This window comes from Sciurus carolinensis, chromosome 5 (genome assembly GCF_902686445.1).
Source record: "Sciurus carolinensis chromosome 5, mSciCar1.2, whole genome shotgun sequence".
Classification (NCBI taxonomy): domain Eukaryota; kingdom Metazoa; phylum Chordata; class Mammalia; order Rodentia; family Sciuridae; genus Sciurus; species Sciurus carolinensis.
The window spans coordinates 148,301,701-148,329,578 of NC_062217.1; the positions used below are offsets into that span (position 1 = coordinate 148,301,701).

The 27,878-nt window shown below is 35.9% G+C and overlaps 1 protein-coding gene and 1 pseudogene across 5 annotated transcripts; both read left to right on the forward strand.

The window, feature by feature from the left end:
* Positions 1-14: 14 nt before the first annotated feature.
* Cutc (cutC copper transporter) lies at positions 15-20,100 on the forward strand. 5 transcript variants are annotated; one of them, XM_047553216.1, is made up of 10 exons: positions 15-202; positions 3,067-3,138; positions 5,355-5,414; positions 8,333-8,398; positions 8,607-8,675; positions 9,236-9,271; positions 11,761-11,894; positions 15,679-15,706; positions 18,848-18,953; positions 19,596-20,100. In XM_047553216.1, exons 1-10 carry the CDS (start codon positions 142-144, stop codon positions 19,708-19,710), a joined length of 747 nt encoding a protein of 248 aa, XP_047409172.1. In that variant the 5' UTR covers positions 15-141; the 3' UTR covers positions 19,711-20,100. The 5 variants fall into 5 exon arrangements, with proteins under 5 accessions (XP_047409172.1, XP_047409169.1, XP_047409173.1 ...); XM_047553213.1 differs by lacking the exon at positions 8,607-8,675 and having other exon boundaries at positions 8,333-8,542; positions 18,848-18,947; XM_047553217.1 differs by lacking the exon at positions 8,607-8,675 and having other exon boundaries at positions 8,333-8,542; positions 18,848-18,895.
* A 6,165-nt stretch (positions 20,101-26,265) lies between these two features.
* On the forward strand, positions 26,266-27,768 carry LOC124985191 (transformer-2 protein homolog beta-like; annotated as a pseudogene).
* The last annotated feature ends 110 nt before the right edge of the window (positions 27,769-27,878 follow it).

The window sequence follows — 27,878 nt, forward strand, 5'->3', positions numbered from 1 at the left end:
GCTTCCGCGGTGGCTGCTGGGGCACGGGCCTCGGGGACGCGCACGGCGCGCGCCGCCATAGAGGACGCGCTTCTCCGGTCGCGCGCGCGGCAATCCATCTCTGAGCGGAAACCGAAGGCACAAGGGGGAGAAACGTAGAACATGAAGAGGCAGGGGGCGTCCTCCGAGCGGAAACCGGCGTGGATAGCGTCGGGGAAGGCGGGTGCGGAAGGTGGCGGGGCCGGGGGCGGTCGACCGGTTCTGGGGCCCGGCCTGTCACCATTTCTCCCGGAGTCTTTTCCTCAGTCCCTGGCGCGGCACGTCCTGGCCTTAAGCCGGTGTGGGTTCGAATCCCGGCGCCACCACGCTCCGTCGTGCGACCTAGTGCAAGTTGGTTAGGTCATCCCAGCCGCATGTCAGTCAGTTCCCCCTCACCATCGCGGTGAGAGCCCTTGGAACGCGGACCCAGGCCTCACCTTTAGTGTCCTCACAGCAACCTGTAGCTGCCACAGCGGCCGTGGTTTTTGTTCCCGGAGTTACAGCTGCCGGGTGGCAGTGGCCCCAAGTTCCTAGTTCTTACTCCGCGCCAAGGCGAGCTCGCAGAGCAGGCTCTGCAGAATTTGGCAGGTGCCTTCTCCTCCTAATCCGTGAATTCTGGGTTCTCCTTTTTTTTTTTTTATCTCAGGATTCCTTTATCATCCTAAAATTATTGAAAATCTCAAAGATTCTCTGTATGAGTTATATCTGTCGATTTCGATCATACTAGAAATTAAAACATTTTCAAAATGATAGACTAATTAGGAAATATAATAAACCCATTACATGTAAATTTAACTTTTATGAAAAATAAATATTCTTAAAATAGAGAAAGTGACTTACAGATTTTTTAAATCTCTTAAAAATACTGACTTGATGAAAGACAGTTGGATTTTCATACCAATTTCAGCATTCAATCTGATGTGTCAAGTAGCCTCCTGAAAACTTCACTATACTTGTAAGAGTGAAAAAGGCAAATCAATTCTTAGTATTATAAAAATGATTTTTCACTCCACAGATTAGAAGGGTTTCAGAGGTCCTGAACTACCTCATTATAAGCAGTACTGCTTCAAACAAACGGTCTTTTCCTTTGATCTGTACAAATAACTGTTGCTTAGGACTTCTCCCTTACTCTGCCTGCTGTGTGCATCTCCACCTTCACCTGGCAGGGTCATTTCTGGTGTGAAGCTAATGGTAACAGAGCAGCATTGTCCAGTTCCATCTGTGGGACAGTGGTGTGGTAGCCATCAGGAGACTTAGGGAGTTAATGCAATGTTGATTAAGAGCATAGATCAACACTTAACTCTTTTTCAGTTAGGAACTGATTGTCTTTTAAATAAATGATATCCTTGAAATGTGATGTTAACTTAGGATAAATTTTTGTTTTATTTGCTGTTCAAAGTAAAATGGCTTTTATTTTTTTATTATAAAAACTATATTGGGGGGGCTGGGGAGATAGCTCAGCTGGTAGAGTGCTTGCCTCGCAAGTGCAAGGCCCTGAGTTCGATCCCCAGTACCGCAAAAAAAAAAAAAAAAAAAAAAAAAAAAACTATATGGGGTAGAAAAATTTATCATCATAAAAAAGTAAAAAGAATTCCAAACCTCAATCCGTTGGTAACCATTACCAGTATGAAATGAACATTCTTTCAGACATCTTTGCATAAGTATGCATTCAATATTTCTAATTTAAAAAAATGTATATGCTTAACCTACAGGTAAAACTCAAAACTGTGTTTACAACATATTTTTAACATCAATATATGACTTTTTATGAATGTGTTAGTTATTTTTATAAATATTTGAGGGATTGATGTGTAGCATGTGTTTGCTGTCAGTGATGGTAAAGATTTCTTACATAAAGACCTTAGGAACTATAGGTCAACAGAGAGTGATCAGACGCTTGTCTGCATAAATGAGATAGAATATAATTGTAATTAGTCATTTAAAGAGGAATGTAGGAATTTAGTTTTCTCTCTTTTCAAGCAGATGTCCACAGTAATGCTTATTTATTAACATTTCTTTTGAACTTAGCAAAAACTTCAAACTTTTGGTTTAATGATGGTTTCATAGAAGTTTGGGGGGTAGCTCAGTGGTAGAACACTTGCTTAGCATGTCTGTAATCCTAGCAACTCTAGAGGTTGAGGCAGGAGGATCCCAAGTTCAAGGCTGGTCTCAGCACTTTGGCAAGACTGTCTCAAAAACAAACAAACAAACAAACAAAAAGAACTAGGGGTAAAGAAGAACTCAATGGTAAAGCACCTCTAGGTTCAAACCCTAATACCAAAAATAAACAAATAAGAGGAATGTATAACCTAAGAGTTATGTGAGTTCAAAAGAAAGTGATAATTCCTACTTCGGGAGAGAGAGAAAAAAAATCATGGAAATGTGACAATGTGAGCCTTGGAAAATTGTGGCATTTAAAGATTAAGTTAGAAGAATTTTGTGGGTTAAGCAAATGGCATAAGCAATACCAAGGGTGAAGATTGGAGAGAACTGCAGGCCTAAAGAGGAAATAATGTGTAGTTCATTGTGGTAGTGAATTTTTTTTGAATGCCCATTTACGTGAATTGTTTCTTGATGTTCACTACTCTGAGGTAGGTACGAAAGCCTACCCTGTTTTATGGGAAACTTAGTTAACATGTCAGGGATCACACAATAAATAAATGGTGGGATCAGGATTTGAAGTCCATTCCTGCTTTTAAACATATTTTCCTTATAAAGATGTTTGAACATTTTATAGGCATTGAGAAGCATTGTAATAATCTGAGCTGGGGTGTAATGATGATATCTGTTTTGGGAAAGTTAATTTAGCATTCAGCATATATTTTCCTTAGTGCTTTCTTATGTATATGACTGTGTATGTATTTCACAGTCCAGAGGTATCAATTTAATAGAAAACATGGAATTTTACTGTATTCATAAGTCCTAGTGTACTTATGTATTTCCCTACCATTGGCAGAGAAATAAAATTTCTTAAATATTAAAATATTTGTGGGACATTGGTCCACGTGGGCAGTATCCTCATAAATTTCTGTTCTCCATGGATTTTAGGAGCAACAAATGCATTTCTCATGGAAGTGTGTGTTGATTCAGTAGAGTCAGCTGTGAATGCAGAAAGAGGAGGTAAGAGAAATTAGAGAATGAGTGACAGTTAGCAACCCATTCAAGAGTCTGAAAATGAATCCTATAAACTGACCTTAGAAGCCCTTGTGATTTCCAAGGATCCTGATAATCCTCTTTAAAACAACAAACTAAAAAACCTACTGGAAAATTGTAATTTAGTTTCTCTCTTTTCAAGCAGATGTCCACAGTAATGCTTATTTATTAACATTTCTTTTGAACTTAGCAAAAACTTCAAACTTTTGGTTTAATGATGGTTTCATAGGGGTTTGAGGGGTAGCTCAGTGGTAGAACACTTGCTTAGCATGTATAAGGCCCTGGGTTCAAACCTAACACTGGGGGCGGGGGGAATTAAAGATGTTTGAGAGACATTATTTATTTTTACCCAAGATTTCTTTTGTGTTCTGAACTTGTTTAAATAGGAATCCTAGACATTTCCATCATCTCAGAATCAGAAAAAAAATTTAAATTTTAAAAAATCTATTTAAATTTTATTTATTTATTTATTTATTTATTTATTTTTATGTGGTACTGAGATCAAACCCAGTGCCCCACACATGCTAGGCAAGTGCCCTGCCACTGAGCTACAGCCCAAGCCCTAAATTTTTTATTATGGAAAAATTTTTAAACACATATTGCAAAAGTAGAGTAGAATAATGAATCCCAATGTATCCATTACTCAACTTCAATCATTTTTAACACATGATCACTCTTTCAAATATGTCAGGGATCAGCAAACTTTTTTGGTAAAGAGCTGCATAGTCCATATTTTCAGCTTTGTTGGACACATTTGGTCTTTATCACTTGCTCTTTGTTTTTTAAAAATAATCGGGGCTGAGGAGATAGCTCAGTTGGTAGAGTGCTTGCCTTGCAAGCACAAGGCCCTGGGTTCGATCCCCAGCACCCAAAAAAAAAAAATAATAATAATAATCCTTTGGGGGCCTGAGGTTGTGGCTCAGTGGTAGAGTGTTTGTCTAGCACAGGTGATACCGTGGGTTCGATCCTCAGCACCACATAAAAACAAATAACAGTTAAATCCTAAAAATAATAATAATATCCTTTGAAAATGCAAAAACCCTTCTTGGTTTGGCAATAAAAAGGCATAAAGTGCTGATATATGCTATAACAGATGAATCTTGAGACATCATTCTGAAAGAAATCAATCACAAAATACCATATTGAACAATTTCCAATTGTATGAAATGTCCAGAATAGGCAATTTATGGAGACAGATAATAGATTAGTGATTGCCTAGTGCTGAGAGGCATGGGGAGAAGGGGAGATGACTGTTAAAGGATGGAGTTATTTGGGAGGATGTTGAAAGTGTCTTAATTGTGATGGTTGCAAAACTTGGAATATATTAAAGAGCACAGAATTGTACACTTCAGGTGGGTTGATTATATGGCATGTGAATCACTGTTAATAATGCTATTATTTTTAAAAACCCATAAAAATATTCTTAGCTTTCAAGCTAAGCATAACAAAAATAAGCTTTCAGTCTTTGGCCTGTAAGTCATAGTTTGTTAACCCTTGATCTATATACCTGCTGTACTTCTCCCAACCCCAGATTATTTTGAAGCAAATCCTGTACATCATGTAATTTCATCCTTAAATATTTAAGAATATATCTCTAGAGGATAAGGACTTTTCTTTTTTGGGACTGGTGACCCAAAAGCACTCTGCTACTGAGCTACATCCCCCAGTCCTCCTATTTTTTATTTTGAGACATGCTCTTACTAAGTTGCTGAGGGTCTCACAAAATTGCTGAGGCTGACCTCAAACTTGCTATCCACCTGTCTTAGCCTCCTGAGGATTCTTGTTATTTTGGTTCTTTATTATAGTTTTCATTATACCCAGCATAATTGTTTTTTAAAGCTTGGAATAATAGAGTCTTTTGGAAAAGATTATGGTATTATCAGCAAAGAGCCAACATTTTACTATGATCTAGTAACATCTTTATTCTAAATCATTTCCCTGTGCATGTCAACCCTATAATTTAAAATTTTAAGTAAACTACCTTGAATTAACTCTCAAATTTTATCATCAGTAACACAACTGCATTGCAGAATACAGTTGAGATTAAAAATCGAGTTTTAGTCTATAATTTGATTCCTAATAGGTAATTTCTAAGACTCTTCTATGTTTGGGAAAAATGTAAACAATTTTCTATTTAATAAGAGCTTTAAAGAAATTGTTGAGCAATGCTTTTTTTATCACAGGTGCTGGTCGAATTGAATTATGTTCTGGTTTATTGGAGGGAGGAACCACACCCAGCATGGGTAAGTGTTTTGTTTTTCACCAAACTTCTTGTAGGAGGCTTTTTTTAAAAAATGTTTTTATTAGTGCATTATAGTTACACATAATAGTGGAGTTCATTTTAACATTCATAAATGCATATAGCATAGTTTGCTCCATTTCGATGCCCAGTACTTCCACTTTCCCTCTCCTCCTCCCTCCTCCTGATTCTCTTCCTCTACTCTGTTGTTCTTCCTTCCTTTTTTCTGATACTGGGGATTGAACTCAGGGTCACTTAACCACTGCCACATCATGAGCCCTTTTTATTTTTTTATTTTGAGACAGAGTCTTGCTAAGTTGCCTAGGGTCTTACTGAGTTGTAGGGGCTGGCCTCAGACTTGGAATACTCCTGCCTCAGCCTCCAAAATCACTGGGATTACAGGTGTGCACCACTATACCCAGCTGTTGGTCTTCCTTCTATTTATTTATTTTTAATTGGTACATTATTGTTATATATAAAATTGGAAATCATTGTGATATATTCATATATGCATATAGAATAATTTGTTCAACTTCATAACCTAATTCTTTCTCATAGGAGTTTATAAGGCCTAAAGACAACTATATATCAGTTTCATTGGTGTCCTTTACTAATGTCACATTAACTATGTTGTGAATATTGTATCATTTGGAAATGCTTATGGTTGTAAATAACACAATTAAAAATTTGATCAGGGGCTGGGATTGTAGCTCAGTGGTAGCCTAGCTTGTGTGAGGCACTGGGTTCCATCTTCAGTACCACATGAAAATAAATAAATAAAATAAAGATATTGTATTCATCGACAATTAAAAATTTTAAAAAACAAAGCAAAACAAAAAAAAATTTGGTCAAACTTTTTTTTCTCAAAGATCAAAAAGTTGGAAGGTAGTACTTGCTGTTAATACTGATTCAGTTATTCTGCAGTAGCATCCAAGATCAGACTTTTAAAAAATCTTTCTATATTGGCATCCTCAATATATTTTTATCCTCATTTCTTCCCTCCTGTCTTTTGTGTTATTGTTGTCACACATTTTACTTTCATTTATTAAAAACCCCATGCTATATTATTTTTGTTTTAAAAGTCAATTATCTTTTAAATATATATAAGTAATAAAGCAATCATCCTGCTTCTGAGTCCTGAGTTGTTGGGATTACAGAGTTCTTTCTCCTTTGTTTATTTATTCTTTGTACTAGTGATTGAATCCAGGAGCACTTTACCAATGATCTACATCCCCAGCCCTTTTTATTTTTTATTTTGAGACAGGGTCTCACTGAATGTAGAGGCTGCCTTGAATTGAAGATCCTCCTGCCTAAGACTCCCAGGTCACTGAGATTATAGGCAACTGTCACTGCACCTAGCTTAACTTTATTGTTTTTTTTAATTTATTTTTTTGTGGTGCTGGGCATTTGAACCCAGGGCCTGGTGCTTGCGAGGCAAGCACTCTGCCAGGTGAGCTATATCCCCAACCCTTAACTTTATTTTTGAAAGATATTTTTGCTGGGTGTAGAATTCTAGGATAACAGGGTGTTTTTTTCTTTCTTTCAGTTCTTTGAAGATGTTTTTTCTTCATCTTCTTGCTTGTGTTGTTTCTTATAAGAAATTTATATCCATAACTTCATTTTTTTCTCTATATAATGCACCTGTTAAATTGCTTTTAAGATGTTTTCTTTATTCTTTGTTTTGAACAGTTTGATTATGATGTACTAGGTTGTATTTTTTCATGTTTCTTTGACCTGTACATTTGTACTTTTAATCACATTTGGAAAACTGTTAGTATTCAATGTCCTCCACTCCCTCCTTCAGAGACTTGAGTTATACTAGATTGCTTTGAAATTGTCCCAAAACTCGCTAATGAACTACCTGTATATACATATGGATATTTCATCTTGCACAGTTCCTATAGTTTTGTCTTCGAGGTTGCTCATCTTTTGCAATATTTAGTATGCTTTTAATCTTGCCTGGAATATTTTTCATCTCATACACTTGTTTTTTCATCTGTAGAAATTTAATATTCTAGACTCTACCTAGGCTTCCCCTCCCTGAGCTGTGGCCTTGAAACTGAGGCAGTAAACTGGGTCAGTCATAGAGTTCACCTCACTTGTTTTCTGTCTTTCAGGGATCATTATCTTTTGTTGTTTGATGTCTAGTGTCTTAACACACTGTTGTTTTAAATATTTTGTTCATTTTTATTATTAAAGGAAGGAGGATGAACCTACTGTTTTTATATCTCCCATGTCTCTTCTTAACTTTTTCGAACATATGGAATAAAGTTATAATACCTGTAGTAATGACTTTGCGAATTCTAACATCTACATTAGATTTGTTTCATTTGATTAATTTATCACCTTGCGATCTGTCTTATTTTCCTGCCTGGTCATTTTTTTATTGCATGAAATACATTATGAATTTTACTTTGTTGATTACTGGATATTTTTATGTTCCTATAAATATTTTTGAACAGATAGGTTATTTGGAAACGGTTTGGAACTTCTAGGTCTTTTTAAGGTCTATTAGGCAATTCTGGAGCAGTGATTACTCTAGAGCTTATTATGCTCTACTACTGAGGCAATACCTTTCTATGTACTCAGCCAACTCTTTCCTTTCAAAAGAACAGATGTACATGAATACCTAGAGCTTTTTTAATTTTTTTATTTTTCCTTTCTCTCTCTGTATGGGAGCATTGAACCCAGAGGTTCTTTACCACTGAGCTCTATTCCCAGGCCTTTTAGCTTTTAATTTTAAGACAGAATCTCTCTCAGTGACTTGGGACCTCACTAAATTGATGAGGCTGACCTCAGACTTGGAATCCTTCTGCCTCAGCCTCCTGAGTTGGTGGGATTAACAGGCAAGCACCAGTGCCTGGATCTACTTAGAGCTTTTAAGCTCATGTTTGAATTTTAGTCTGCTTTCTTTTTTTATAGGTGTCCTTCAAGTAGTGAAACAGAGTGTCCAGATTCCAGTTTTTGTGATGATTCGGCCACGTGGAGGTGATTTTTTATATTCAGATCGTGAGATTGAGGTGATGAAGGCTGACATTCGACTTGCCAAGCTTTATGGTGCTGATGGTTTGGTATTTGGGGCATTGACTGAAGACGGACACATTGACAAAGAGTTGTGCATGTCCCTTGTGGGTAAGAATTTGTATATGAGATGTATAAACCTCTACTGATGGTTGTATTTATGTTCCTGATGCAGAAAAATATCATCACAAAATGGACTTTTCAGTCATACCTGCAGGCAGTTATACTAACCCACCTAATTTAGGTAAATATACCTAATTTAACAGTAATTATTTAGATGTTTATGGTAGAGATAGTGGAGAATATACATGAGAGAGCCCTGCTAACTCTCCTCAGTTGCTGTAGATCTGGTTATGATCTCATTCTTACAAGGTTTAGGGATTATTTATTGTTAGTTTCTTAACCACTGCACCAAAACCTTTAAAGTTATTGCTTTCAGTGAGAATGCAGAGTTGGAAAGAATAGAAGCAAACTACCTGTTACTTGATCAACATTATTTCTTGAAGAACCTTTAGAGGGGCAAATAATAGATGTAATGATGTTCTTATAGTTGCCAAATCATGCAGTTTTTCTTTGGTGTCTCTAAGGTGTGGTTGGCCATATTTTATATAAAAATAAGAATTTATTAGAAAGATAGGATTTAAATTTGAAGGCCACCATCTTATTATCATTTTGTTCACTGTCTTACTTCTTAGAAGAAAGTATAAAAAATTTTCACCTTACAACCTTACATAGAGCATTCTATATATAGTAATCAATGATGACCTTTTCTATTCATCTTGTTATGTGACTTTCTTTTTATAGCTATTTGCCGTCCTCTGCCAGTTACTTTCCATCGAGGTGAGTAGTTTCCATTTTATAAACTCTGTTGAACAGTGTCAGTTCTCTAACTTCCCCAGAAATTACAACCTTTCTATGGAGCACAGTTCTATAGTGTTATTCAAATCTTGGAATGAAATTTAAAGATGAACTATATCTAGAAAATTTGAAGGCTCAATTATAAAAGTTGTTAAAAGTAGGTGGTTGTAGAGTATAATAGAGAAGTAGGAGATAGTAAGTATTACCGTGCTGGCGATATAGCCTATCACGTAGAGTGCCTGCCTCGCATGCTTGAGGCCCAGGTTCGAGTCCCCAGCACTGTGGTGTTGCGGAAACAGTAAGTATTACCTGCAAGTGCATGTATCCATCTGGGCAACAATTCTGAGATTCATTTTAATTAGATTATCTTAGGTTATGTGCAGCCCTAAAAAGAACAAATCACTGTTGGCTTGTGAAATAAAATGTACTGCCTGGCTTAAACCAGACAAAACCCTTCCTAGAGCTAGGGGTGAGTTCAACTTTCTAGAGGATTCATATGGGGAGAGAGAGTGAATATATGAAGGATTGGATATTTTTTGGAAAGAGAAAAGAAGAAATAGGTGCTAAATGGTAAATGAACAGATGTCTGCTAAAGTATGTGAAATTACTTTTCACAATTAATATCTTGTCTGCATCATTTTTTAAAGTGCTTTCTATTTACAAATCAGTTGATTATAATATTTCAGTGTAGTTTGGCTAAATGTTGGTGAAATGGATAGAGATATACTTTTGCTTTAGAGGACACTGCCATTGCACATGAAAAAAAGAAAAAAGAACCATAATATCTTTTTATATTTTTACCTGACATGTTGGAGAGTTTGTCAGCACTTTTCTTCCTTTTAAGTAAGCATTCAGAGATTAGGCTAAGAGTGAATACCAGGATCTGAATATAGAAATTAAGGATAAAGTGTATTTGTTATTCTTCTTTCTCTTTGAAATGTGTAACACTATGAGAAAACTCTTTTCTTTGACTTGACGTTAGCAATTCTTATAAACTAGCAATAATTAAAAGATGTTAGGGTACTTAAAAATCTGCACCTTGAGGCTAACACACATAAGAAAAAGTTTTTGTTTTTGTTTTTGTTGCTTTTTTCCGAGGTGCCGGGGATTTGAACCCGGGTTGCTGTGCACGGGACGTGTGCACTCTACAAGATGAACTATTCACTCACTTAAGAAAATATTAACACATGAAAAGCATTTTAAATTAGTGGACATTTATCTGAAAAATACATATTTTAAATTTTTGACATTGCAAATAATTTAGAAAGTAAACTAGCCGTATTTTTTCTACTCTTAAATTAAGACAATGACTTTTTTCTTTTTTATCCAGTAAGTTTAACACAAATATTGTCATATTTTCAAAATTTGTGGAAATTTTATATTTTCCTGCATTCCACATTTTTTGACTCATTTATTTAATGAGACTATGAGAGTGTCATCACAGGTGAGAAAGTGCTACCACCAAAAGAGAAAAGTCTTCCATTTAGCTGATTTAGCTGAAGTAGCTTTTCTGTTTTGAGGTTCCTAGGCCATTTTCCTCTCGGAGGGTTCTGAGGAAAGAGGTTTCTTAGAAAATAGAATGGAACTGGGCAGGCAAGGTAACATATCTGTAATTCCAGCAACTGGGGAGGCTGAGGAAGAAGGATCACAAGTTTGAGGCCAGCTTTAGCGACTTAGTGAAAACCTAAGCATCTTAGCTAGACCCTGTTTCAAACATAAAACATGAAAATGGCTGGACTTGTGGCTCAATGGAAATGCCTCTAGATTCAATCTCCAGTACCAAAAAAAAAAAAAAAAAGATGGAATTGAAACTTCATATAATCTGTTGAAAACAATTGTCCTTCTATATGTCAGGCAAAAGGATTGATACAAAATAGTAGTCAGTAATAACAATGTGAGCCAAGTTTTTCCTAGAACTGGTGAGATACTTTATTTAGTCCAGTTTGTCTAAAGCCTGAGAGCAGTTTCCTAAATTTGGTCACTTATCTATTGCACTTAATAATTTTACCATATCTCAATGCTTACCTGTGCAAATTCATTTAATAATTTTCTTAAATAAAATCTTAAGTAAATTAATTAAGGAAAAACATTTATATTATTGAAAATTGGAAATTTTTCACTTCTTTTCTCCATTTATGTAAATATACCTATTAAAATGTATCCTAGTAAAATGGTCATGCATATTGCCAGTGGAGTGCAGACTGTGGTGTACTGGTAAATTGACTCTTGGGAAAAAAAGAGCTCCAATTTATAGTATTTTCTGATTTCTGTGGTTAAGTACTCTATCTTGAATAACTTCAAGATACCAGTGGACTAACAATTTTGATTTGCAAAATTCCTGAATATTTAATAATTGGCTCTTGAAAGCCTGTATAAGTTAGATTGAGCATACCACCATGTGTACTGTGCTTTGAATAACAGTGTATTAGAGAATATCTGTTTAAAATTCAAATCAATTTTATTTATTTCAGCCTTTGACATGGTTCATGATCCAATGGCAGCTCTGGAGACCCTCTTATCCTTGGGATTTGAACGAGTGTTGACCAGTGGATGTGACAGTTCAGCATTAGAAGGGCTACCTCTAATAAAGCGACTCATAGATCAGGTACAAACAATTTCTTTTCTTTCTTCCTAAGACCATTGTGGTTACTCCTGACATTCTGTTGTTCTGCTAGGGTGTAAAATTAAATATTACTGACTTTATGATTCCTCTATAGGAAAAAGCAAACAAATTCCTGTTTCTCTCACATGAGCGGTCTTAATAACCAAGGCTCTTTAGTTCTAATGGTAGACAGTGCCTATAGATCTGATTTAACTTGGATAACCATAGAAAATTCTACCTTTTCTGTGCTATCAACATTGCCTAGTTTTAAACCACATCTTTTCATTACCAGCCCATGTATACTCAAGGGATCCCATGAATTTATGAAATAATTATCATCTTTACTTTCTAAATGTAAAATTATGTTCTTTTATTTTTCTCCATCTGTCAATATAGAAAGAAATATATTTTTCTGTAGTCCAAGCTTTCCTGATGAGCTATCATCATTTTTAGAGTAGTCAGGTATGCCTTTTTAATTGAAGTGTGTCTTTTCTGACACCAGTCCAGAGACATTCCAAGTTAATGAGTATAGACTTTGAGATGAGAGAGTTCTGTATCTGAGACACAGATTTGACACTTGTTTGCTGCATGATGTTGAATAGATTACTAACTTAAAATCCTCATTTCCTTATGTGTGAAATTGAAATAAATTAAATTTTTTTTTTTTTTTTGTATCAGGGATTGAACCCAGGGGTGCTTAACCAATGAGCAACATTCCCAGCCCTTTTTATTTTTTATTTTGAGATAGGATCTTCCTGAGTTGCTTAGGGCCTCACTAAGTTCCTGAGGCTGACTTTGAACTCTTTTTTTTTTTTTTTTTTTTTTTTTTTTTGTGGTGCTGGGGATTGGACCCAGGGCCTTGTGCTTGCGAAGCAGGCACTCTACCAACTGAGCTATATCCCCAGCCCTGACTTTGAGCTCTTGATCCTCCTGCCTCAGCTTCCCAGGCCACTGGGATTACAGACATGTGCCACCACACATGGTTAATTCTTCCTTTATAGGATTTCTGTTAGGATTGAAAGAGATATGTAATAGCCATAGCACAGTGCTTGGCATATAGTAAGTAGATCTTAGAACATGTTAGTTTCCATTATTATTACTAGTATTATTAATAATATTATTTATCATTCCTGTATAGTCATCTGATTATTTTTACTTATCTACAGCTATAAAAATAAGAAATTTCCTCTGTGGATTTGGTGTGATTTTGCTACTCTGAAACTTACTGATTTTACAGATATTTATTAAGTATATATTAGATGCAGGATATTTGTACTGTGGTGGTGACCAAGAGATAAGGGTGTCTGTGTGTGTGTGTGTGTGTGTGTGTGTGTGCACCTGTAACAGTCACCACTCTTCACAGTCTGGTGACCACAGATACTTTTAAATAGAGAACAGAAGGTGTTATATGAGCACATTGGAGAAAAATTAACTCCAGATTTTTTGCAGCAGGAAGGTTGGCACTGGTTAGGGGAAACTTCCCTAAAGAAAAGATATCCAAACTGCAATGTCTTACTCATTTGAAGGACATTTGAGAGTAGGGGCGGGTGGAGGAATTGCTTCATGCAGGAAAAATTGTATATGCAAAGACCTGGAATCAAAAGCAAGTATAACTCAAGATACTGAAGAATGACCAAACTGTTGAAGATGAAGAGAAGAATGATATCCAGAGTTTTGAAAACCTTATTAAATTGTGTTTATATTTAATCCTTGATGCATTGGGGAATGGTGGTGAAGCATTTTAAAATAGAAGAGTTGATGAATCAAGTTTCCAGTTTAAAAAGGTTACTCACTAAGGAGTAGAGAATAAGATATAATTGTGATAGTCCTGTGTTGCATTTCAAAGTGTGAGAGTGTGTGTGTGTGTGTGTTTTATGTTAATCATTGGTTGGTAGGGAGCTGGGTTAGATAATTCACATTATTATCTTTCCTTCTTGAAGTTACTACCTAACAGCATAATATACTGGTTAAACCATAGGCTTTAGGATTAGAATCCTGGTTTATATGCTGATTTTGTCACTTATTAACAATGACCTGAATCAAATTACCTAACCATCCTAAACCTGAGTTTCCTCATCTGCAAAGTTAGGATAATAATAGCACCTACTTCCCAGAATAGTTATGAGAGATTACTTCAGATAATATAGCATAATGTCTGACCCTTAGTAAGTGTGTTATATTGTTAAATCACAGTGAGAGCCTTAGGCATATAATTCCATATAATCCATTATAGAAAGCAAAAAAAAAAGTGAAAGAATCTGTACCTTTAAAATATCATTTGTCCTTATTTTGGAAAGTCTTCATTGGAAGAAACAGGTAAATACGACTTTTTCCACCTTGAAATCATTTTTGCTTTCTAAATAGTAAATGTTTTATGAATGATTTTGCTTTTAGCACATTTGAGAGTATGACACATCTTTTTTTCTGCTTGATTTTTCTAAGTTATTAAATTCTGTGCAATAGCCCTTTCTGTTTATTCTCTATTTTATTAGTTTGCATTATTGTTCCTCATTGTACTTATTGCTACCTGAAACTTTAGTATATAAATGTACCTATTTTCTATCTTCCTTAAATGTGTAAGATCCATGAAAGTAGAAACTACACCATGTCAGGAAGGCAAAAATTCTAGTACTCTTTTGTGTTTAATTCCCAAGGGCTTGCAAAGTAAACTGATTAAAGAGGAGAAATAATGGATCTGGATTGCATACCTAAGTACCTATGTACATGTGGAAGTTCACAAAGAAATATGACTGAAAGTGATTATAGAGGTTATGGGCTGGGATTGTGGGTCAGTGTGAAGTGCTTGCCTAGCATGCATGAGGCACTGGGTTCAATCCTCAGCACCACATACAAAACTAAATAAAATAAAGTTTAAAAAAAAAGCTGAAATTGTTTAAAAAAAAAGAATTTTGAGGTTGTATTATAAACCATCTTAATAGGTGAAAAGGAGGAAGAGAAAGGACTTATGGAGGAAAAAGTAGCTTATATGGAAGGATAAATGGGCCCTTAGGAGAATAGATGGGAGATAGTATTGTTTTATAATAATTTTAATCCCTACTTTCCAGAATTATCAGCAATTAAATTAATTTCTGTAGTCTTAGTAGACCTAGAGAATTTAGTTGAGGATGCAGGATTTAAGTGAATTTTTTTCTCTAGTAACTTAAAATTATGTTATTCTTTCTTTTCTAATAAAATCTTTTTAAAATTCAACTATTTTCATCCTATTGCATACCAAGAATGCAGAATTAGTGGTATTTTTTTCAGTAAGGCTTTTCTTTAGGTGGTGTGATTATTCAGTATTTGTATTGTAACCTCCTATTCTTTGCATTCATAACAGTATTAGTTTATAAAGCAATATGATAAAATAATCCTGGATAGAAATGATTATGCTGGGCATCTTACTTGTTCAAGATTCTTACCCCGAGAAAAGATCTACTGAAAATTAGAAATTAGTAGTAATTTTTTAAAATAATATACTTGATTCATCTTTCTCTTCTCACTGCCTTATTATCCCAGTTAAGAGAAAGATATAGCTGGGCACAGTAGCGCATGCCTGTAACCCAGCAGCTCTGGAGGCTGAGGCAGGAGGATCACAAGTTCAAAGCCAGCCTCAGCAACTTAGTGAGGCCCTAAGCAACTCAGTGAGACCCTGTCTGTAAATAAAATACAAAATAGGGCTGGGGATGTGGCTCAGTGATTGAGTGTCCCCAAGTCCAATCCCCGGTACCCCCCTGAAATAACCCAAAAAGATATTACAATTTATTTACCTGTTTTTTTTTTTTTTCAGGCAAAAGGCAGGATTGTGGTAATGCCAGGTATTTATTTTTCTGTTTGTCTACTAACCTAATACTAATATGTAGTGAAAGAAGAACTAAAAAAGCAGGAAAATGTGAGAGAAAGTATTAGTACATGATGTTTAGAGAGAAGAATAGTTTGATTAAAATGTTCAAGATTAGGAGATTTGTGCTGGAATTAAACTTTAGTAAGAGGAGAACATTCTAATAGCGATAACCTCATTGAGGAGCAAATGAGGAAGTAGATTAGGACTGCAATTTTTCCATGTTTGCTTTCCTACAGTATAGAATGGTATGAATTTGTATGTTTATCTCTGGAGAGGTACACCAAGTTTGATAGTATGTTAAGACCAAACATTTAGATGACATCCCTCAATTCCTGAAAATCTCTGATCATCAAATTCTTTGTTGAAAACAAAATAATTGGAGCATCTGTTCCTGATGATAACCGTAAAATCAATTAAGTGCATAATGACTCATTAGAAATGAACAGATGAGACAGTTTTTAAATGAGAAGAAGCAACCTGAAATCAGCATGAAATTTTTTCTTTTTATTATTTTCTCAAAATAAAAACAATAGAAAATAGCGTAACAGTCACATTCATTCCTTAGATTTAACATTCTTCTACATTTGTCTCATCTTTTTTGTAGTCCTGAACTGTTTTCCTTTTTTTTCTTTATTTTTACCCCCCTTAGTGCTAGAACTCAAATGCAGGACTTTCTTATTCAAGGAACAAGCATTACATTTGGTTGTTCTCTTTAATATCTTTTTTTTTTTCAATGCTAGGGATTGAACTCAGGGGCATTCAACCACAAAGCCACATCCCTAGCCCTATTTTGTATTTTATTTAGAAACAGGGTCTCACTGAGTTGCTTAGTGCCTCTGCATTGCTGAGACTGACTTTGAACTTGTGATCCTCCTGCCTCAGCCTCCTGAGCTTCTGGGATTATAGGCATGTGCTATTGCACCTGGCTTTAAAAAATGAATTTTAAAAAGTGGACACTTACCCTGTAAGTGTTACTGTATTTATGGGATTATTTCTTTTTGATACTGTAAATAGTATCAAAGCTAAAACTTGCTCCTCTAGCTTCTGTATTTTCTATAAACTGGTAGTTAAACTGTAAGACTTGATTAAATTCTCGTTAAATATTTGGATATGAATAATCTGTGATTCTGTGTACTACATAGTAGATCACATCAGAAAGCATTCAGTCTCTAGACATCTCACTAGCAGTAATACCAAGACTGACCAGGGTTCAAAATGGTGACAACCAGATAAGGACAAGTTTTAAAAGAGGCCAGGTAAAGGATATCATCAGACATTAGGAAGGTTTTCACTTGCAGTAAGTCCCTGAAACAAGCAGTTAGAAAGTATATATGATCTGTCAAATTGAGATCCTTTATAGACTAATCAGGGAATGTTAAAGGAACTTACTGAGTCTAATGCTTTTCTGTTTAAGACTAAATGTGGACTGGGGACATAGCTCATTTGGTAGCGTGCTTGCACAAGGCCCTGGGTTCAATCTCCAGCACCACCAAAAAAGCAACAACAACAACAACAAAACACAAAGACTAAATGTATTTAGCCTTGAAACTAATAACCAGACTTAGATAATTGTTCACTTTAAAGTGCCGTTGCTGAATATGTAATTATTAAGTTATCTGCTTTGTACAAGGCATTATGTGGGATAAAGAGTTAAATAAGCAATTATTTCCTCTAGAAGTTGATAGTCTTAGGTCAGAAGATGTTATATTCAGAAATATTTGTGGTTAGTTTAACAAACCTTACTGGAGAAATATTATGTCAATTTTAATTATACATATATTGGTAGATGTGAAATAGAATGAATATGAAGTAATCCTTCTATTTGAGGAGCTCACAGAATTTCATGTAAATAAGTACCAGCCAGTAATCATTCTTAGATAAGTCAATCTGAATGCCTAATGAGTTTTCATCATTGGGAAATATAAAGTTAAATAGGACATACATAATGAAACTTACAACATATTTAGATTCTGGTTTCTCATCTATAAGGAAGGGAATATTGAACTAATTGTTCTTTGAGGTCTCTTTTAACTGTAAAGCTCTATTAGCCTATGTGTTGGAAAATGTATTGAGCAATGTGTTTCAGTTTTATTGGTTAGTGGGAAATAATTTGTTTTTTGATCCTTACAAGCTCATGAGGTAGGCAGTATTATCCTCTTTTATTGGTGAAAAAATTGAGGCTCAGTGAATTTAAATCATTTATCTGAGATCACCCAACTCTGAAGAGCTACAGGGGTGACACCAGTATCCCTTTAAATCTAACTTCTCAGTCTGTGTTCTTGCTACTTTCAGCAATATGAATGTATCACTAACCAAAAACAAACAAACAAAAAACAAAATCTGAAAGAATATATAAAAACAGGTTATTTCAGCAACTTGAATAGCTTGAGGTACAAAGTACAAGCTTTAATGTCATTTTAAAATGTTTATTAATTATATTATTAAATATATTCTCTTTCTCAGAAGACACAAGTATAAAGATCAATAACTTCATATCTGTAGTTATTAGTACCAATTCAGAATATGATTTTTATGTATAAATATTTTAAGATTATTTATCAAAACATGTAATCATAAAAAAGTAGAGTCAGATTCTTCTGTAAAATGAAACAGAAAGTTGATATTGTGATGAATAAACTGTGTAAAACTTTCCCTCATTGACATTTCCCATGAAGTTGGTACACTCTTTCAATTTTGGCCACAGAGAAAATCTTACAGGTTCTCTCAGGTTGTGTTTTTGTATCTTTTCTTCTCAAACCTATTCTTACCTTTCATTTTAATTTGTTTTTTGCTTAAACTGAGGAGAGAGCAGGGCTGGATTGAATGATTTTTCCTTGACCCAGAGTAGTCTTTTTAAATTTAACATCAATAATGTCTAGCTTTGTCATATAAACCAACTGATATATGTAATTTCATCACATGGGCTCTGACCTTAACAGTTCTCCAGAGTATATATCTTTCATTACTTTTTAATTTCATTCTAGCTTAGGGAGAGAGTAATTCTTGAATCAATGAGAAATTTCAGAATGGAGATTTCAAAGAGTAAACAGTCATTGTTATTTAATTTTTATGCAAGATTCTGTTCTCTTAATTTATTACTTGTTCTTTACGACAGGAGGTGGTATAACTGACAGAAATCTACAAAGGATCCTTGAGGGTTCAGGTGCTACAGAATTCCACTGTTCTGCTCGGACTTCTAGAGACTCGGGAATGAGGTTTCGGTAAAAATGTTCCTGGACTCATACAAGAAGGGAGGGAATTAATCTTAGCTTCCCAAATAGGAAAACGTTTATTGATACCATGATCAATCAATGGCATGTTGTGATTAGTACATAAGTATTGTCATCATTTTTGCAGTTTAAAAACATTTCTAAAATGGTTCTTGTTCTGTCTTAAATGAGCAGGAACTTTTCAACATAGCAAACCTTTATATAGCCTTTGTGTAGCCTTGCCAGCCATTGCCATTTAGTCAGTCTTCCCTCACCTTTGCTATTTTCAGTTATGAAATTATATCACCATTAAGAAATCGAAGCTATTATGTGATTTTTTTTTTATACATGAGAGGATTCCTATAACTTAGTAGGTGAATCTTTCTCTTTATAATTTGGGAAAAAATTCTTGTAAAAAAAGGAAGAGGCTTAAAAACTTATATTTCCAGATGTAAAATCAAGTATACTGTTTGTTTGATTCAGCTACTAGATGTTTCAAGTAATTAATTAATGAAAATTATGGAATATGGTAGTCCAGAGTCCTTACCTTCCCCAGTTTTTGAATCATGAAATAACCAATAAAGCGAAGTGCCAATTGGAGTACTAAATTACCAACTTATATAATTATCTATTCCATTATTATTTCTGTTGCAGAAATTCCTCTGTTGCCATGGGAGCCTCACTTTCTAATTCAGAGTATTCTCTAAAGGTAACAGATGTGACCAAAGTCAGGACTTTGAATGCTATTGCAAAGAATATCCTGGTTTAGCCAGACCTCTCAAAGAGACATGGATATCGCCGTGTGAAGAAAGAAGTATAATCTACGATTCTCTGTGACAAAGTTTTAACCTTCTCCAGCTAGGACAGTCAGTCTTTAAGTTTCACATGACCATGAAGTATGTTTCCAAGAAGGAAAAGAAATTGAAACAGATAACACTCATTTCCTTTGCTTACTCTTGCCAGCCTTTGCCATCATCGTGATTAAATCTGTTTGTGCTACTTCCACAGAGAGGCTTAGTCTATTTTCAGTAGAACTAGTGAATGAACTGAGAAAATTCAGCTGCAAGGTATGAATTAAGCGTGGCTTCAGGGTCAATTCAATAGTTGTAGTATTTTGCCTTTTCATTTGTAAAATAAAAATTTTCATTCTATTATGATATCAGTCTCTTATTCTTAAACTGAATACAACCTGTAACCAAATGTGAAAGGGAAGATTGTGGTTCATTTTTTTTTCCTTCATTTGCTCTTTTTGTTATGTGCTCACTGGATATGTTGCCTTAGGACAAGAAGCAAAGGATACAAAGTGAAATGGTATGGTATAAAAATTCCAAGACTTGGGAAACAGGATATAAAAGTTCCCAGGGTCACGATTACGTATACATACAAATATATAGTTGGACTTCATTGTATGATTCTCCAGAGACAATAGCAGGCCTTGTCATCTTTATTTTATTTATACAGATTAGTGAGGGATCTGAGAGGTGAGGGTGAGTTGCTCAAGTTTAACAACAAGTTAATGTTCCTTGTGAAGCATGAACATTAGATTCCTAACTTTCCAAAATTTCTGCTTTAAACTGCTTCTGGTATGTGAATGTGGTACAAAGAGTAGTACTTATGGGCAAACTAGACATACCTGGGATCCTATCCTAGCTCCTAGTTTAACCATGAGAAAGTTAGCTTAATGTCTTGTACTTTATACCTCACTTGTAATTTAGGATTAATAATTAAAACATAGTTTATGATTAAATGACATATTAAAGCTTGAGGCACATAGATAGTACTTGTTAAATACTGTTTTTCTCCTAAAGTAGCTTTCTAGGAATAGACTTTGATAGTTTAAAAGCCAGTAACTGAGTATTGAAACAAGCACTAACTTTGTGCCCTTGACTATATGAATATAAAAGAAGCACGAGAAGCAGCATAAGGTAATCCCTACCTTGAGTTTTCTTTTTCTTTCTTTCTTTCTTTTTTTTTTCAATACTGGGGATTAAACCAAGGGATGCTTTACCACCTTCATTGTTTTTATTTAGGGTCTCACTAAGTTGCTGAGGTTGGCCTTAAACTCGAGATCCTCCTACTTCAGCCTCCCAAGTTTCTGGAATTACTGGTGTGTGCTATCATGCCCTGTCCTACCATGATTTTTCTATACCTTATTTCTGTTTTAAAATATTTACTGGTGATTTCATATGTGTAAGTTTCTTCACAACAATATCACTACTATTTTGAAGATAGGAGACCAAAATACCAAGTCTTCTTACTTTTTGTATCTCCCATCACATCTACCACATTGTGTACTCATAGTAACATTTACTTTGCCTAGTGGAAAAGTACTGAATTGGAACTTAAGACCTAGGTTTTAAATCTGACTTTATCATTGACTTTAGTAACTGTGTTAGATTTCTTTTCTTTTCCCTTCTAGATCCATTTTCTACCTTTGTTCTGTGTCTTGGAAGGCATAACCATATTATCTGCATTTATGGCTCCTTTGACCTTCATATTCTTGTTGGATTTGGTCAATAGAAAGTATCGGGACCTGGGAAGGTGGTTCCCTCTCTACCATGTTGTTGCGAATTGACTGCATCCCTTTAAGGGTCATAGATCCTGTCAGGTGTTCCTTTTATACCCTTTCTGGGTTCTGGTAATGAGACCTTCCCCTTTGCTTCTTCAGGTTTATGGGTAGGAATAGCTCCAGACTAACTGGCATACTACACTATTTATTCCTTGTTGATTTTCTTAAACCATGCCCATTCCTTTGTGTATAGTTCTTTTATTAAACTCCTTTGAAATTTCCACTCTAAACTATCTCCTATCAGGATCCTGACTGATAAGCAAGTGACAACTTTTCTAGAATTCAGTTTCTGCATTTGTAAATTCCTTTGGGCTTTAACACCATGTGTTTTAACCATTATACATTTTTTTAAATAGAGACAAATTACTAATAACAGTCCTGTTTCATTTTTAACTTTTCTGTATCCATTATGCAATACCTCAAGAAAAGGCAGATAGTCCTCAGTTGCTTTTCATTTTGTTTTATCTTCTCCATGAATGCAACACAATGCTATACTTTCTAACAAACAAACAAAAAATTCTATTAAGTAATAGCTTAAGGTGGGCACAGTGGTGTGTGCCTGTAATTCCAGCAGCTCTAGAGGCTGAGGCAGGAGGATCACAAATTCAAACTTAGCCTCAGCAATTTAGTGAGGGACTAAGCAACTCAGCAAGAATCTGTCTCTAAATAAAATACAAAAAGGACTGGCGGTGTAGCTCAGTGCCCCTGAGTTCAATCCCCAGTACCAAAAAAAAAAAAAAAAAAAAAAAAAAAAAAAAAAAAAAAAAAAAAGGAATAGCTTAAAATAGCTGTATCTGTGTGTTATCTTAAATTCTATCCCCAAAGTAACAACATGATGTCACTTTCTGGTATGAATTCACTTTTGGACTTTGATGATTTCCCATCCCTTACACAGTTACTTCTATCTAATATTGAGTCAGTCCAGCATTTTTTTGTTTTGGGGAGGGTACTGAGGATTAAACCCAGGGGCACTTTACCACTGAGCCACATCCCTAACCCTTTTTGTGTTTTACTTTGAGACAGAGTCTCACTAAGTTGCTAAGGCTGGCCTCAAACTTGCAATTCTCCTGCCTTAGCCTCCCAAGTCACAGGGATTAGAGGTATGTGCCATTGTACCCAGCTGATCCAATTTTTTGACAAGTTTAGACTAAGAAGTTTTTTATGACTTTAAAGAAATTTTCATTCAGGGCTATATTGCCTGGTTGAAGCAAACATCATATTTAATGATGTAATAGTAATCATTTTTCTCCAGAGACTGAAAATGAGACAAGGATGCCCAGTATTGCTATTCTGTTCATTTTGCTGGCAGTCTTAGCAAGTGCAATAAGACAGAATGAAAAATTTAAGGATTGAAAAAGGAAGATAGATATCATGATTATATGAAGAAAAATCTAAAAAATCTTTTGGAATTAGTAAGTGACCAACAAGGTTACTGAATACAAAGTCATTGTACAAAAATCAGATTCCATTATCCAGCAAAAAGTTAGAAAATGAAAAATTTTAAATGTGTACAAATGTAAAAACAAATTGTACATTTTAAATATTCAGTTTAGTGTATATGAATGATGATAAAGCTTTTTTTAAAAAAGCATACCATATATAACCATGTATATTAGCATCATTGTTCTCTCAGATGCCTAGGAATAAAGTGTAAAGAAAAATTCTTTAAGAATTTTAAAAGTTTCTTTCTTTTCACTTTTTGTTAGGAAGATTTTAATACATACCTGGATCCCACAGTTGTTAATTTCCCATATTTGTTTTCTCTCTCCACCTCCCCTGCCCTTGCATAATTAACTCAGCTTCTGCAGAACACAGTACATTTACCAACATTAGCATTTCAGAATAGGTAAACCAGAATTCCATGGAACAATCCTGAGTTACATTTCATTCACTATATTATATTTTAACCTGGGGTGATATGTTTCCATGAGAGCAGGGAGCTCATATTTGTATTTCTGACAGTATTTCATACATAGTAAGTGCTTTTAAAATCTGTTAATGGGTCATTTTGAGACAACAGCCAGGCCCAATAGGACCCCTGGCCAGACTGACTGAGCCCCGTCTCCAGGATCCCTCAGCCCAAACAATCACTCCTTGCCTCTGGGGTCCTCACATCGAATGACTGCTCCCTGCCGCCAGGACCCCCAGACCAACTGACTGCGCCCTATCATCGGGCCCCCAGACCGACTGATTGCACCCGGCCTCCAGGATCCCACAACCACACCAAACACACCCAACCTCCAGGACCCCTGCCTGACCAACTGCAGCCCGCCTCCAGGTCCTCCAGCTGACCATGTTCATACCCTGAGCTGCAGCTCCCCATTTGCCAACACATTTGGAAGCCAGAGTGGCCATCGTGGATAATCCTAGAAGCTGTAGCTCCGATCTTTAGGTGGGGCAAATCCCATCCTGAGACACCTGCTGGAGATTTGAAGCTCATTGTCAGGTACCTCTCATGCATCAGGCTACTGAAGACTGGGAGGTTTCATTACTATATGACTGTTATACTGTAGATTTTCTTTTTTCTCCTTATTGAAAAATTTTAAGTTTTTATTTCTTTACTTTTCTTGCTCTCTTTTCCTTTTTTTTTAACCTGTTCCCTCAGAGTCACTTTCTCCCTTTTTGCATGCTAACATCCAATTTCTTTTGGTTACGCTCTCACCCTTTCTATTATCTAGAACTTCTGTATATTCTTTTCTTATCCCATTAACAGCTACATTCTACATCCCTCTGCATCCTCTTTGTCCTCCATTAGAAACTGCAGACCTTATTGCAAATCTGTTTGTTTTACTGAAGATAATATTTGAACTCATTCTGTTTATTATGATAATATTGTTATTGTCCTCATAGGGGCTATTTGATCTAGTATTGCAAGTGTCTGAATTGGGCACTGCTAATATTGATCTCCCCTTAAAGAAAAGGTTTTGGAAACCTATAGGGCCACTATAAGCCTATAGGGGGGAATCTGCAATACCCCAGATCTGCAGTGCTAGAGGGGAAGATACATGAGTAACATGAAAAAACAAGCGAAGAAAATAATCCAAACAAATCTAGATTCTATATTAACAGAACCCAATGACAGTATGTTAGAAGAAATGTCAGAAAAGGGCTTCGATTATACATGATTAAGATGATTCGCAAAGCAAAGGATGAGATAAGAGAGCAAATGCAGGCAATGAATGATAATACCAATAAGCTGAAAGAGCAACTACAGGAAGCAAAAGATCATTTCAACAAAGAGATATTCTAAAAAAAACCCAAATGGAAATCCTTGCAATGAAGGAAACAATAAACCAAATAAAAAACTCAATGGAAAGCATCACCAAAAGACTAGACCACTTGGAAGACAGAACCTCAGACAATGAAGACAAAATATTTAATCTTGAAAATAAAGTTGCCCAAACAGAGAAGATGGTAAGAAATCATGAACAGAATCTTCAAGAACTATGGGACATCATGAAAAGACCAAATTTAAGAATTATTGGGATTGAGGAAAGCACAGAGATACGAACCAAAGGAATAAACAACCTATTCAATGAAATAATATCAGAAAATTTCCCAAGCCTGAAGAATGAAATGGAAAATCAAATACAAGAGGCTTACAGAACACCAAATGCACAAAATTACAACAGATCCACACCAAGGCACATTATAATGAAAATGCCTAACATTCAAAATAAAGCTAGGATTTTGAAGGCCGCAAGAGAAAAGCATCAGATTACATATAGGGGGAAACCAATACAGATAGCAGCAGATTTCTCAACCCAGACTCTAAAAGCTAGAAGGACCTGGAACAACATATTTCAAGCTCTGAAAGAACATGGTTGCCAACCAAGAATCCTATACCCAGCAAAACTAACCTTCCGATTTGAAGATGAAATAAAATCCTTCCATGATAAACAAAAGTTAAAAGAATTTACAAATAGAAAGCCTGCGCTACAGAATGTTCTCAACAAAATATTCCATGAGGAGGAAATGAAAAACAACAATGTAGGTCAGCAAAGGGAGTAACTACTTAGAGAAAAACTGCTCAAAGGAGAAACCAAGCCAAATTAAAAACCAAAATAAGCCCAAATGACTGGGAATATAAATCATATCTCAATAATAACCCTGAATGAGCCAAAGTTAGTCAGAAGGGATAAAGAAGGACATTTCATACTGCTTAAGGGAACCACAAATCGGGAAGACATAATGATTGTAAATATTTATGCCCCAAAGAATGGTGCATCCCTGTACATCAAACAAATCCTTCTCAATTTCAGGAATCAAATAGACCACAACACAATAATTCTGGGTGACTTTAATGCATCGCTGTCACCACTAGATAGATCATCCAAACAAAAACCAACCAAAGAAACCATAGAACTCAATAACACAATCAATAACCTAGACTTAATAGACATATATAGAATATTCCATCCATCAAGGAGCAGATTCACTTTCTTCTCAGCAGCACATGGAACCTTCTCAGAAATAGACCATTTGTTATGCCACAAAGCAGCCCTTAGGAAATGCAAAAAAATAGAGATACTGCCTTGTGTTCTATCAGATCATGATGGACTGAGAGGCTACAGCCCGCGCCTAGGTGGTGCGGGGCCTTTCGGCTCTGAGCGGCTCCGCAACACGTGGGTCCTGCGAGGCTGAGGCGGAGCCTCTAGAGAGAAGGTGCAAGAGGTTGGAAGCTTCGCTTGAAGCCCAGCGAGCAGCGACGTCAGCCAGGAGTCATGAGCGACAGCGGCGAGCAGAACTACAGCCAGCGGGTTAATGTTGAAGAAGGAAAATGCGGAAGTCGTCATTTGACAAGTTTTATAAATGAGTATTTGAAGCTCAGGAATAAGTGAAGCTGAAATTTGAAAAAATAAAAGAAAGAATGCATGCTAATTGTCAGACCAGAAGTCCCACTTGTAGAATATTGAGCAATTTGTGTGAAGTGGGGAAGATGAAAGAAGTCAGAATTTGAAATGGAAGAATGAAGAAAAGAAATAAAAATGAAGTTAAGAAGTAATCTGGAATCAGAAAGCACTACGCTAAGAATCCCGTTCTGCTTCCAGAAGTGGAAGTGCTCACGGGATAGGGGAAATCTGCAAGGCATACCCCTGCAAGGTCTCGCTCCAAGGAAGATTCCAGGCGTTCCAGATCAAAGTCCAGGTCCAGATCTGAATCTAGGTCTAGATCCAGAAGAAGTTCTCGGAGGCATTATACAAGGTCCCGCTCCCCTTCCCGCTCCCATAGACGTTCCCGTAGCAGGTCTTACAGTCGAGATTATCGCAGACGGCACAGCCACAGTCATTCTCCCATGTCTACTGGAAGGCGCCATGTTGGCAATCGGGCAAATCCTGACCCCAATTTTTGTCTTGGAGTGTTTGGGTTGAGCTTATATACCACAGAAAGAGATCTGAGAGAAGTGTTCTCTAAATATGGCCCCATTGCTGATGTGTCTATTGTATATGACCAGCAGTCTAGGTGTTCAAGAGGATTTGCCTTTGTATATTTTGAAAATGTAGATGATGCCAAGGAAGCTAAAGAACATGCCAATGGAATGGAGCTTGATGGACGCAGAATTAGAGTTGATTTACGAAAAGACCACATACTCCAACACCAGGAATTTACATGGGGAGACCAACCTATGGCAGCTCACGCTGTCGGGATTATTATGACAGAGGATATGATCGAGGCTATGATGATCGGGACTACTATAGCAGATCATACAGAGGAGGAGGTGGAGGAGGAGGTAGATGGAGAGCTGCTCAAGATAGGTATCAGATTTACAGAAGGTGGTCACCTTCTCCTTACTACAGTCGTGGAGGATATGGGTCATGATCCAGATCATGATCCTACTCACCTCGTCGCTATTAAAGCATGAAGTTGAAGACTTTCTGAAACCTGCCATTGAGCTGGGATATTGTTTGTGGACAATATTTTTTATTGTCTCATGTTTAAAAAGTGAACAGTGCCTAGTGAAGTTAGGTGACTTTTACACCTTTTATGATGACTACTTTTGGTGGAGTTGAAATGCTGTTTTCATTCTGCATTTGTGTAGTTCGGTGCTTTGTTCAAAGTTAAGTGTTTTCAGAAAAGTATGTTTTGCATGTATTTTTTTACAGTCTAAATTTTGACTGCTGAGAAGTTTCTATTGTATAAAACTTCATTTAAAAGGTTTTTCTACTGAATCCAGGGTATTCTGAAGTTCAAAGCCTGTGTGTAAAATGCTACCAAATGGCAAAAAGCAACAATAAACAATTTGATTTTTCCTTTTCTTTCTAACATAAAAAAAAATAAATAATGGACTGAGAGTAGAAATCAATGACGAAATAAAAAACAGAAATTACTCCAACACCTGGAGACTAAATAATATGCTATTGAATGAA